We start from the raw sequence: 13,624 nt of genomic DNA, 5'->3' as shown, positions 1-13,624 counted from the left end.
ATGTGGATCAGGATCATGCCGTTTTATTCCCTTTCTCATTTAAACCAATATCTGTTCTAGACTGGTGATTCTTTCGGGATCAATTTAATTCGGCTATCTACCTGCTATGCGGGCCAAAGGTATCCGTGTCTTCTATCAACCATTACTGCAAACTTAATGAGAACGAATAAACTAAAGCATTGTTGGAAAACGAGCACTTTACTAGATACCCTGTTTAATTCTCAAGCTTTGATATCTCGTATCTGATTATGTGTTGGTCTACCAGGATTTGCTATAGAGGGCCAATACCATAGTCCTTAAGCCCGCCCATTTCTCTTACTTTTCTACCACGAGAACGGTATGGCTATTATGGTTTTGGCATCACGGGAGTTCACTAGAGCTATGCTCGACTACTCCCTCCCTTGCCTAGCTGATCGAGGTTGTTTCCAGGAGCCTCCGAGCCCAAATTGATGTATTATATGCAATCAACGCAAGCAGCCACTGAAGGCAGCCTAGGCCGTGTATTGAAAAAGGGAATAACGCTTCTGTACGGAACGAAGGAGAGAAGATCTGTTTCCTAGAATATCAAATCGTGTTGGTATTCTGGCATGCCTGCAACCCGATAAAAGCCTTATCACCTATGCTACAACATTCCAACTTTTGCTAGCTGGACAGGAACAGGAAAGCTGCCTGCCGTATAGCTGTTCGTGCCTCGAACCCTCGAGTTATACGAGTCCTTGAAGGGACCTAGGCTGCATTAGCTAGCCTTTGAATGTGTGTGGATATATCCTGCCATATCATACGGAGTAGATCTAGCGGCATATCCCTGCTCCCTGAGGACACCAGTTCTACCTTGAAACAACGTTACATTACTTCCCAAGTGTTCCTAGGTCCAGATTCCGAGACAATGCAGCAGGAGTGAATATTTGTTATAATTTCAGAAATATTTCAAGCCTACTATCATGTATACGGCTGTCCACAGACACGAAAATATGGGATTGGGAGGTGCAACCTCATATTCACCCTTGGGTTCTATTTTCCATTATTCTGGATTACATCCGTGACTGGAGATGAAAGAGCATAGGACGCCCTGATAATCGAGACCAGGCCGCGTACATACGACCTCTCGATGCCTAGCTGGGTCAGCTCTAGTGATACATAGATTTCGAACCGGCCTCTCTTTCCATGGTGCAACTTGATGATTGGATACGTATTTTCATATCTCAGCTCTTTAACTATAAAAATTTCGCAGGTAGTCTGTTTTGGGGTGAGCATGCATATACGTATATTCGTCCGCATTCTTGCGGATAGAATACTATACTCTCACGGGATTGTCTACGATCACAAGAGAGGGCTCTCTTTCCCGCTGTCATGTAGATAGAGACACCCATCATTCTCCGTTGATGTTGCTATCTAGTCCACCATACCGGCTGTCTAGACCATCATACGGGACCAGGTCTTCAAAATACCTGCCAACAAAGGCGAGTAGCGCGACATGAGCGGGAGGAACCAGTGGTCAGTCGTAGGCTGTATGTGTCTCGGTGTCCATCTCCCGTCTCCAAATGACTACTTGGTGATATCCCATCCGGTTCCTACGTGGGACGAAGCTGCCGCAGATGCATACCCAGCTGAGGGTTAGATGTGACGGCCTCTAGGGCCGATAGAATATATCAAATACTACCGGAATGTAGGAAGAGTCTTGTAATCAAATGCAACTTGGTATTTAAAAGGACAAAGCTGGGATTTCAGTGGAAGTGTTGGACGGAGATAACATCAAAGGGCCCCCCGGCCTATCACGCTGTATGGGGAGGCGGCACAACAGGTATCACAGCATGATATCACCCACGACTGCTCCCCCTTTTTGTTTTGGCATACCTGTAGACCATTTGAAGATTCTTGTGATGAGGTGAATGCAGTCTCTCCAAAAATGTACGGTTTAATTCGTGGATTGTAACACCAGAGAGGTTCCACCAAGATAATGACAAGATAGAGGAGGCCAGGCAATTGCTAGTCCCCCTCGCTTGCGGGAGTCAGTGCCGAACGGACAGTATCCATTCTCCGCACGAAGTGACGGCTATTACAGTATATAGCATGCCGTGAGCTAGACTAAGTGACTGACTGCATGTCAAGCGTTGAGGGGTTTCTTCGACGTGGCAGAGGAGGAGGGTTAGCTAGCTTGCTCCTTCACCAAATAGCCGAAGTATGCAGCAGCGGAAGTCCATTTATGGTTTCTTATTATTTGGGGGAAGTTAACAGGTAAACCAGGAGCCTGGATGGCAGGAGGACATGCAATATGCAATATGCATGCAGCCGGTGCATATATCCCGTTCCTCTCCTTCGTATCTCTAAAGGGAATCCCGCGCAGATGAAATGAAAAAAAAGGAGTATCATGATCACGGTCATCCACCGGGTGTACAGCCTTCGTATTCAGTCTCATTTGTGAGAACATGATGGCAATACTGAGGAACATAACTCCGTACTCGACACGGGATATCAGCGCCTAATGCAAAGCCTTGCAGTAGATGTCTTTTGCCTTGGTCTTCTGGTGAAGATCATCGATCTCGGTACCCCGATCTGGAGGCGAATTGATGGATAGATATCCAAGCGACGCCACCTTGTACGTCTTCCTCAATTCATTGATTGGGTGAGCCAGCCAAAATGCCGGCGTTTCCTTCCCAAAGCCTCACTTTTCTTTTTTTACGCCCCCTCTCCCCCAATGGCTAGAAAGAAATACAGAAGGCAAAAAGATGAGGCCAGGTAGGAACGAAGAGTGAGGGCGAGTCCCACGGTTCGTTCCTGTTTCAAGCTTGCTTGCGTTGGTCTTTACTTTAGCGTTCAAGACAGACATGAGTTCTTTCCGCGTAATTCCTTTTTTAACCCGAGTTCTATCCTATCCGCGCTCAGGACGCTTTTTTTCCTGTGTGACGTGGGCGGAGAATATACGCCATCAAATATCATGTATTGTGATGTACTGAGAAAGTCAACTCCAAACTGTGCATGTAATTCTGCACAGCGTGCTTCGTGGACGCAGCCAGAATTACTCACAGCCTCTCAAGGTTCGAGATAGTGTGGCCTAGCGTCGGGTATGGTATGAAGCAAGGGAATCATCGTGTATCGCTTCTGTTCCTCCGGTGGTTCAACACGGGTAGCGGGATTTGGCCACCACGGCTGTGCCTTGCTCCTGCGTCTCTCCTTTTTGCTAGGCCTGGAAACGGAAACGCAATGGGAATAGACTGATCGATTATATTTAATCGATAGACGATCGATAGGCGATCGATAGGCAATCGATAGTAGTTCGTGAATACTCCGTATGCCTGCAATAGAATAATCCCTGGGGAAATTGGACAATCCAGGTGAGGTTTTACCCCTTTATTTCGTTTGACATGTACTCCGTACGGATACATGCTAATAATATGCATCATGATTCCATAGCTAGCCTTGACCAATTATAAAATCGTTTGTGCTCATCAAAGGAGTCCGAATCGATTACACTCTAGGCCCTGGTGGCCACGGCGGCCTGCGTTGATTTGATGTCTCCGAAGGGGCAAGAGACGGCGAGCTAGATCGCGTCGTCTTTCCACGACCCCCGAGGCGAAGTGGCTGATCATCTCCCTTTTGCTTCCGCGGTTATGATAACTCGATTTTGTGTCGAAGGTAAAGGAGCGTTGTCGGCAAGGTACGCCTACCCGTAACAGAAGATAGTCTGCGGGAAAAAGACGACTAGTAAATCTTAAAGGGGCTCCTGTATCAGATTAAGCAGCGACCCTCTATACCGTAATTGGGAAGCTGGAAGCGCCGCTGGGCACCCAGGGAAGATCAGTCACGCGGAGACACCTCCCTCTGCCCTGGGTACGGAGTAGTGTGGCGCCCTTTTTTTGTTTTTTAGATTCATCGTTGAACCCGCGTCCTGCGATCCATCGACATTCCACCCGTACGGTGTTGGGGGAGCAAGTGTGCGTATTTTCCATGGGTAACGCGCACGGGGCAAGCAAGAAAGTTACCTTCGAACGTGCCAGACTGAGGATTATTGCTTTTTGTGCGATTTAAAGATGGAAAAAGTAATATGGGGGGCACATCGTTGACCTCTGTATCCCGAGGAGTTGGGTAAGGGTAGATTTCTGTGTGTCGTTGCTTTCACCCCCTGGTCCAATATTGCAGGGTCCGGGGAGCCCACCCTATCCATTTACTCCATATTTTGCGTTGTCATCAATAATTTCTATGTATAGCCTGCAAGGATGATTGTTTGCATAAGACATGATAAATAAGTTGGCTCGGCGAAAGGAAAATGGTATTATTAATCGATTACTCGACAGTCGGGCAGACCTCTGCCGGATAGCGAAGGATGGAGCGGCAGAGCGACGGACGTTAGATGCCGTTAGCAGAGGGACCCGGCTAGAACGGACGAGTAGGAAGAGAGCTCGTCAAAGAGAATTCTTCCAAGTTGTCGAGATAGCGACAGCCGCGAGTGCGCCTTGTTCCGCACTAGCCTCGACGTGAGTAAGTGCAGCAGCCTGGAGAAAAATGGGAATTATGAAAAAGCAAAAGAGAAGGGAAAAAGCAAACCCTTCCCGTCCGCGAAGCACGGGCCTAAACGAGAGGCCAGGCAAGGGTCTGCCTTGAAACGCAAGGATGGGCCTATTTTAGTGTGTCCGTTTTTCCCTTTGGCGCGTGTGCAGCCGAAGTATGTCGACGCTGTTGTTGAGTTGTGTGGAGGAGGAGAATGCCAGCAAACTGAAGGCTATTTTTAATAATGATCCTGGTGCACCCAAAAGGGACTTGGAGCTGAGAGAGCGCGTCTCGGATGTCCGTTCCTGGCGATTGTCGTGTGGATGCCTTCATTTTCTCGTAGCTTTGATTTATTGGATAGCTGATCGTGAATACGTGCTCTTCTGACAGCCTGTCCCAGCAGGTCTTCGGGAGGCGAGATGACGATTTAGCCTTGCATATTCCGTCGTTACTTTTGCGGAATGCATTTCTTTTTTCTCCCTCTCCTTTTCCTTTTTCATTTAGTCGTTGATGGGGGTCCTTTTCTTTTTTGCTGCCACGTTCCATCTGATCAAGGTTAGCCGGGAGCTAAATAGGGGTCCGAGAAGTACTTCTTTCTTTTCCTCGGACGGTGATGATATACAGACATTCATATTTACTCCAACTAAGCCGTATGGGCCATCTGACTTGGGCGACACACCACCTGGAAAGGCAAAAAACGTTTCTGCTTGTAACGCATGCTGCATGAGATGAGCACTGACTTCGGCCCTTATACGGATATCATTTATGTAACGGTTTCAAAGATCCTCACCCCCAAGGCTGAGAGCGTGGTAGAAAGTCACGGCGGAGAGTTTGGACGATTCTAAATCTGGGACACAACACGAGTCGCTCTTCGTGTTAGAGCTATTCTTGTGGGACTGATTGATATTGCTATATTCTCCGTATGTAATGTATGTAGCCATGGAATGAACACTTCGTGTTGCACGCCGCATGGCATGCAGGCTTTAGGAGAGTCCTATATGTATGTCAATATGCAGATCAACAAAGTGGCATGGCGGACCAGGGAATACTACAGCTATTTTATTCCCAAGAGCCGGAGCACAAGAGACTTTTTGCTTTTCCCCCCTTTGCTGCGAGCGAAGCATGAGGAGGATGAACATTCAGGAAACGCCCCGAGTTTCAGATCGACTTTTACCTTTCCTCAGCTTTTCTTTTCTGGATATGCATACATATTTCGCCGCTCCACATGGGATCCCAAGAAGCAGGGAGCCGAGACGGCAGCAGCAACAAGCAGCACGCCGTCAAAAGCAACGCCTTCGAGCTTTGTCGAGTCCCGACTGGATGTCAACACCGTTTTTTCGCCGATAGCTGACGTCTGATATTGGCTTTCCGGTCCCATGAGGAAGGTTTTGTCCCAACAAGCCACCGATCAGCTTTCCCTCTTGCCGGGACAACTATGATGTAAATATGCCGATATAGGCCCAAGTATGTCATCCCCCTGTGCATATAACATGTCATTATATATTAAAATAGCATCGCAGTGGTGGAGATCGCGATGGTTGAAGAAGCAAAGATGAAGCCAAAATATAAAAATATAAAAAAAGTGTCCCAGCTTTTGTTTGGGGGTCGTTTCCTGGTCGGTACCTGGCCCCGCTCTCCGTACTGAAAGACGGCCGTCCATTGGCTGGAACCGCGTAAGTTTGCAGGTCCCAGCCAATCAGCGGTGTTTCTCCAGGTTTGTTACCGGTCACAGCTTATCTAAGCAACCCAAGAAGGGCCGACCCAAAAGAGGAATCAGGAACGACCTTCTTTCGCGACTCCAACTTTGCGTCCTATCCAACATACATTTCGAGCATACTTTGAGCATCTTTTGTCGACGGTTAATACGCCGGTGAGATATATCAGATTTGGCGGCCGCAAAGAGACTTTTTTTGCCTTTCAGCTGGCTGAGCCACACTAGTCTAGTCGGCGATGACATGACACCCCCATCAGCCTCGATCCGGACGCCCCAGTTCGATATCCATCCCATCCGCAACCCAGGGATTCGACGACCCACTGAAATTCCCGTCATTTGGGACCGTACACCACCCTTGCAGCGCTTAGCGGAGCCAGGAAAAATGCCTCTGACCCTCTGCTGTCCTCCTGTCCTCGCCCGGATGTGCTTGAAATCTTCCGCGATTGGCGGCAGGTCTCGTGCCTCTTCCGGATCTATACGGACGTCTGGCCAATCATGCTGGCGGCAACATGGGGGGCAAGAGACAGCTGGAGCAGAGGTGGACGGGCATCGTCGCCAATCAAATGGCAGACATCCTGGTCCAACAATCAGCAGCTAGCAAACAATAGTCTGAGAGCTCGCCACTAAGAACAATCAAAATCTCCATAGCCCGGAGTTACGGTACATAACCCTAAATGGGGACAGGAGGGTGCCATCCATCAAATACACACTAAGAAACGTACTGCGCTCCATACGGAGTGTGGGTAGGGTGTTGGAACCAGGCCGGGGCCTCCAGAAGTCGTTTGATTTGACTGATTGCCGTGGGCTAAAACTCCCTAGGTTAAACCCCATCGAGGATTTTGCTTACGCTCTGGCGGGAACCAAGGTTGGGTGTCCATCCATCACTCGAAGGAGCTAGACTTGGGGGAGGTTTCAAAGGGCCAAGGCAGTCTTGGCTTGGTTGTCGGCTGACCGTGTTTTGATGGAGAGTTCTCAGCGTGCCGTATTTCTCGGCGTGCAACTATACGCCTGGCTCCGCTCTGCAGCGAACAAGGCGACCCTCCTGGACGATCGCCTGTCACTACCAATGCTCCCTTCCCAGGGTTACGTTAGCTGGCCATGGCAAAAGCGCAGTGATAGGGGAACCCTTTCTGCCATTTCAGTGCAGAGGAGACCAACAGACATGGGGGGAGGGAGGTCCCTTGATCAACACTGTTCCAGGACCCCGGCGATTGCATACGCTAAAAGCTCCGTGCCCTCCGTGTATTCAACTCTGATGTTTGGGCATTCCGAATTGAGTGTCAATGGTCTACCAATTTTGGGCGACTAGTGTACTCCACCATCCTTGCCCGTCCTACTCCAGACCCAACCTCGAATGGGCCACCCTCGACCAGTGGGATCTGCCCTTTGTTTTGTCGGCCACACACAATGCTCTGCCTCTTTCAGCTTAGCCTAACCAAGCCTTAGGCTCGATTTAGGTGCTCCCGGCTGCATTACAGCGTACCCATCGACTGAACTCTAGCCCGCTTTTTTATTCAACATGGATGCCGGCCGCCAGATCACAATCCTGCATCTGAGCTTGCTTTCGTGCCCCCCTCTCCCTTCTCCCTCTCTCTCCCATCCCCCCTATCCACTTTTTTTTTTATTTTTTTAATCTTCTCTTGTGCTACCCATTAGGTATTTTTTTAGGTGTTTGAATCTGTGCGATCCCTAGCTCATTCGTCGGAAACGTTAGACTATCTCTCTGCCATGACGATAAATTAATCAGGATCCGTTCTCTTTTCGGTGTAGCAGGAGAGCGAATATTGTACCGCCAAAAACGACCGGCCAATACGCCTCTTTTTTCACTTCCTTACATATCATTCAACCCTCCTCTTATATGACCCACACTTATCCACAGCATCCAACCGCCAAATAGACTCGCTTCTGCATCTCACGTTCGATGAAATCGCGATCTACATACTCCGTACATATCTGCGCACTGTTATCAAACAACATCTCACAACTTCGCCTTTAGCTTGTTCCCCTGGCAATCCTATTGAAGTGACGCCGGCTGTTTAACCCCACTCTGCAGCTTCGCTAACGTCAAGTTTCCGCGACCAAGCTTCAAGGGAGAGTTTAAGCTATCGGAAGAGAGTTTGGTATCATACATTGCGGATTACGTCCCCGACGATTCACTTGAAAGAGTGGTCATTTGCTCCATTATATCGTTCATTCGATTTGTCTTTTTTCCTCCCCGCGACCTAATCATATACCAATGATTTATGCTTAATTTTTCTTCTTCCGTCAATATATAATTTATACATAAGCTCCTTTCTCCCACCAACCTTCCCTTCGCGAGACTTCTTGCCGACATTTTCGAGGAAATCCATACAACTGTTGGTCACGTCTTTGTTGCCTGTTCCCGGGAACCAATCGCCGCCCCTAGATCGATCGACCATTTTGCCTCACGCCCGGCACTTGACAAGTCACTGCCTTGCACCAAAACCACCCTCTGACCTGGTTGTATTTAGCCCACCAGCCGCTCCCCTTCTATCGAACTTAAATACAACATAGCCATACCAAAGCAGGCACCAAACAATACCCGTGCGAGAGAAAAGAAAAGAGACAAGAAGGGGAAAGGAAAAAAAAAGAAAATATTCACCGAGAAGCACGACAACAAAAAGTAAAGAAATAAAAGCACCAGCAAAAGTTACACTTGTCGTCTCTTTACCCCAAGCCGTTGGATTGTTGTTCATTCTTCACAGCATTGGACAACAAACTTATTGACATCCAAATCACTTGCTTGACCGCCTTGAATCTTCGCCCGGGGATGTGGTTCGGCCACCACACTTGGAGCATCGATACCTTTGTGATTAAAAATGGAGACAGCGGTGCCTGTTCCGTGTACTTTTTCCAGCCATGATTTGGCTAATGTTGCTCACCGTCGTATGATGGCACCGCATCATGAACAAAACATCACCTATTACTCGAACCCGGCACTCTCATACGCTGCACCGATCCAGCCGTCGTCACTCGACTTTGGACACATCTTGAACACCAACCATCACCCTGCTGCTGCATCTTACCATGGCTTCTTCGGACAGAATCACCATTCGCAACAGCAGCCACCACCCCCGCAACAACAGCAGCAGCAGCAGCAACAGCAGCAACAACAACATCCGAATCATCAACCGCATCACCAGCAGCACCAGCAACACCAACCGCATCCGCAACAACATCAACCACATCCGCACCATCAGCCGCACCAGCAACACCCTCAGCACCCACAGCACCCGCAGCACCAACAGCATCATCAACAACAACATCCTCAGCAGCATCAGCAACAGCATCAGCAACCGCAGCAACAGCCCCAACCTCAACCGCACTTACCACCGTCACAATCAAGGTTACCACCTAACCAACCAGCAGCCCTGCAACAGCCGATCCCGGATCCCCGTCATGCGAAGAATGGCGTCTCTCGGATGGTAGGAGCGCCAGTTACAAGGGTTGAGGAATCTCAGCCAGTGCGTGCCCCAATCGAACAGCACAACCGGAGTGCTGAAATCAGCAAGCTACCCTCACCTCCGGGTAGCAAGCCAGAAGTCGAGTTCTCCACCGAAATCGATACCCTCATGAGAGCGATCCAGTCGAAACCACGAAGTGCGTCCCAGCCACAGCTACAGCTACCACCTCTTCAGAAGTTCAACAACGGTGCTACTACGTCGAGTAACGTTGGCATGCATGGTGGTGCTCCCGAATGGGCTCAGCCAAACTACGGTGCCCCCATTTCCCAAGAGCAGGCCCAACAGATACAACAACCCGGCTATGCACCCCATCAGCAGACGCGCAATGCATCGACGAAGCAAAAGTCACGACGCAAGTACGAGTGCACACTACCGGAGTGTCGCAAGAATTTCACGCAAAAGACACACCTGGACATCCACATGCGAGCCCATACCGGTGACAAGCCATTCGTATGTATATCCACGGAGGAAATGGAAATCAATCCTCCAGTCCCTTGTACTTAGCTGGAATTTGGTATACTGACCCTTATCGAACTAGCTTTGCGGCGAGCCTGGTTGCGGTCAACGCTTCTCCCAACTTGGAAACCTGAAGGTAATTCAATACATAACTTTTCCTTAATAACATATTTAATATAGCTAACCTCCCATCCTTAATCTAGACTCATGAACGGCGGCACACCGGAGAGAAACCCTACTCCTGTGATATCTGTCACAAGCGTTTTGCTCAACGAGGAAACGTTCGCGCTCATAAGATCACCCACGACCAAGCGAAGCCATTTACGTGCCGACTAGACGATTGTGGGAAACAATTCACACAGTTAGGAAACCTCAAGGTACGTTAACGGAACAACTGATTGAAAGCAATCTATGTGATGCAGTTCAGATCTAACCATACCACAGTCCCACCAAAACAAATTCCACGCTCAAACTCTACGGAATCTCACCGTGCGGTTTGCCATGATTACTGAGCCTGATAGAATGAACCCACAGGACGCAGAAATGTGGGAATACTTCGCCATGCTCTATAAAAACAGCAACAAGGGCATCAAAGGTCGCGGAAAAGATCGCCGCGTCTCATCGACTGCAAAAGCCCGTTCGAATTCCACCAAGACAAACAACTCCGATACGAGCGCTAATAATATCATGAATTCCGTTCCTGTCTCAGCTGCTCCGAACAACAGAATGCCCACACACCAACTCGCACTTGGTAACGAAGAAGAGGCAAAGCTAATGCGGGAAAGAAGCTACCACCGTGGTACTTACCTTGGAACCCCCAGCAGTGATGATGTTGAATTCCACGAGCAGATGTATCAACGAGGGGGTCACTAATCGGGTTACCGCAATATAATCAAACTACGAATGGCACAGCATTTGTCCCTTTACCGTGATCTCACTGAATCAGGTACCACGGATAACATTTTCAAAAGAAAAAAAATCAAAATCCAAAAAAATCGAGCACAGTCATGGGTATTAGGAGTATATAAAGGTGGGATTGGAGCATTTGGCGGAAGTATTCCCGCAAAAAGCCATAATACGGCAAAAAGCACTCGGCTCTGCTACCTCGTTTGGAGGGGCTCCTTTCCTTTTTTTAACTACCCGCAAAAAGGAAGGAGAACCACGTTTCCTATTCTTCCATTTCAACCCAACAGCGAGAGGAATAATTTCTAATTCCGCACTTTTCGACACCCCTGCTACTACTACTCGAAACTTTTGCATCATTCATGGAGGGGACTTGCTCTCATTTCTTCCTTTCTTTTTCATCTTTTCTTTTCCATCATGGTTGTTGTTTTTTTTTTTTTCAAATACACAGCATGAGCAGCTAGCATACCTTGACCTTTTTTGGCTTCTTCATTTTCTTTACTCAAGGTGTTTGTCTGGCTGTAGTTTCATACCATTATACCAATCTGTTTTGTTACCCTTATACCTACCCAACCAATTAAACTTATTTCAGAGCATGTATCTATCAGTTCTCCTGCTTATTGCCATCATCAATTTCGCCGCCCTTGTGTACTTACCCGCTCTTATATTTCGGCTTATATCCACCTACCTTACCTCCGTCGTCTATCTCTACAGTTTAGCCAAACCTCACTAGCTCTACTTGAACTTCAGCCTTGCTCCTTGGGCTTTTATAGTCCGTTTGCTTATATATGGGATGAAGTATACCCCGGATATCTACTTAACAAAGAGCGTTATGGTGTTGGAACTGTTCCTTATGAACAGGGGGGGCCTGAATTATTAAATAATAATACTTGGATTGGCAGGGAAAGGAAGGTAAGTATATTGCACTGAGATAACAACGTTGATGCTGTGCCACATCGTTTGTATCCACATCTTTGATTATTGATGGTTGATCATCCATGATAATAATGAACGGAGGGCAGTATATGCATATGCCATAGGAAATCTGCAGAATGCCAAACTCTTGAGCTACCAGTTTAAGCAAGCTTGGTAAAAGAAAAGAAAAAATCATGTGTTCCTGCATGAAATATAAGACTATTGCCTCAACATGGAAAACTATAAAGTCTTTCCTATTCAACTGACTTACATCATTTCTATACCGCCAGATATATCCTTGCATTCTCATAGACAAGAAATGTAACCCACGTACTAGGCAGAACGCGGATCAAATTTGGCCCCAAACCCTTGTAGAATCCAGCTAAACCTTCTGTCCGCAATATTTGGACAAAGGCATCACGTACACCTTTATAGGTTCCTCTTGCGTCATACGTCTGTAGGCGGGCGCGGAGTACCTGGTATGGGTAGGTAGCACAGCCGGCGAAAATCTTAGATATGCCTGACAGTAGGAGATAATCCATGTTGCTCAACGTCCTCAGCTGCGTCGAGGCCGTGTCAGTTGATGGCGCGGCCCCATCGAATGAGGTAGATAGGGCCATCCGCGCACGATATTTCTTCAACTGTTCATATGCCATAAACTGTAAGGCGCCGTGGCTCACTCCAAACATAGCTGGCACCAAACCCTGGTAGAATCCACTCAGGCCTTCCGTACGGTATATTTGCCGGACTCCTGCCATCATCGAGGAGTACGCGCCTGGCGCCTGGGCACCGGTGGAGAGCATTCGGGTTTTGATAACCCATATTGGGTTGGTGAGTATGGTTGTTAGAACCCCTGGAGAATATAAATACGTTAACTCTGGGTTATATGAGGGGGATACGAGAGTAAATGGTGTAGATATATGAACATACCTGAAGTCCCGGATGCGACGAAGTAATCTAACGACGAAAGCCCACCAGCACCGCTTCCATCCCCACGGGACACACTTAAAAGCTCTTTAATTTCGCCATACCACAAGAAATATAAGCCCCAGCTCACGGAATTCCCAACCAGATTGGGCGTGAGACCTCGATAGAATGCCTGTACTCCGCCTTCATTGCGTGATATGCCACGGATAATGCGAAGAGAATTGCCGATGCGCGAGGTTGAAAACCGATCCACTATAATTGGGTGGTCGAAGCCAGATTAGCATGGTCTCTAGATGTTATATCGAGGTTTGCCTACCTTGTAGCCGTGTCTTGACTATATCAAGGGGGTGGACGACAAGCGTTGAGCAAATGCCGGCACTAAAGCCAGCTATCGTCTCAACCAACGACGAGGAAAGGCCATTTTTGTCATTCATGAAACCTCCTTGCTGTAAATCTCTCTGTATTCTTCAATTCCTCGTAGGGAACTCACTGTGGCGGCGAAAATTAGCTATGATATTGTATTTGCGGAGAGTTGGAGAGCCAAATTTTTGTTTTGCAGAGCGGAGCGGAAGACTTCCTTGGCCGAACAGGCACTCCCGCAGCTTTATATCTGAATACAGGGCCTTAAGAGGTATTATAGGAGCTTCGATAGATGTATTTAGGGCTTGTCCGTGGTTTAATCCTACACTTGGGCTCTACTAACAAAAATTGACTAGGATGCGAACCCGCGTTAATGGCC

General features: G+C 48.1%; 1 protein-coding gene across 1 annotated transcript; it reads left to right on the top strand.

The window, feature by feature from the left end:
• Positions 1-9,642: 9,642 nt before the first annotated feature.
• GIQ15_02927 (putative C2H2 transcription factor (Azf1)) lies at positions 9,643-11,013 on the top strand (the record flags this gene model as incomplete). The annotated part of the gene is made up of 4 exons (XM_033550344.1): positions 9,643-10,134; positions 10,223-10,276; positions 10,344-10,517; positions 10,585-11,013. 4 exons carry the CDS (start codon positions 9,643-9,645, stop codon positions 11,011-11,013), a joined length of 1,149 nt encoding a protein of 382 aa, XP_033407505.1.
• Between the last annotated feature and the right edge of the window lie 2,611 nt (positions 11,014-13,624).

The sequence above is a fragment of the Arthroderma uncinatum genome (assembly GCF_011692745.1).
Source record: "Arthroderma uncinatum strain CBS 119779 chromosome Unknown scaffold2, whole genome shotgun sequence".
NCBI classification, from domain to species: Eukaryota; Fungi; Ascomycota; class Eurotiomycetes; order Onygenales; family Arthrodermataceae; genus Arthroderma; species Arthroderma uncinatum.
This window is presented reverse-complemented; position numbering and strand designations above follow the sequence as displayed.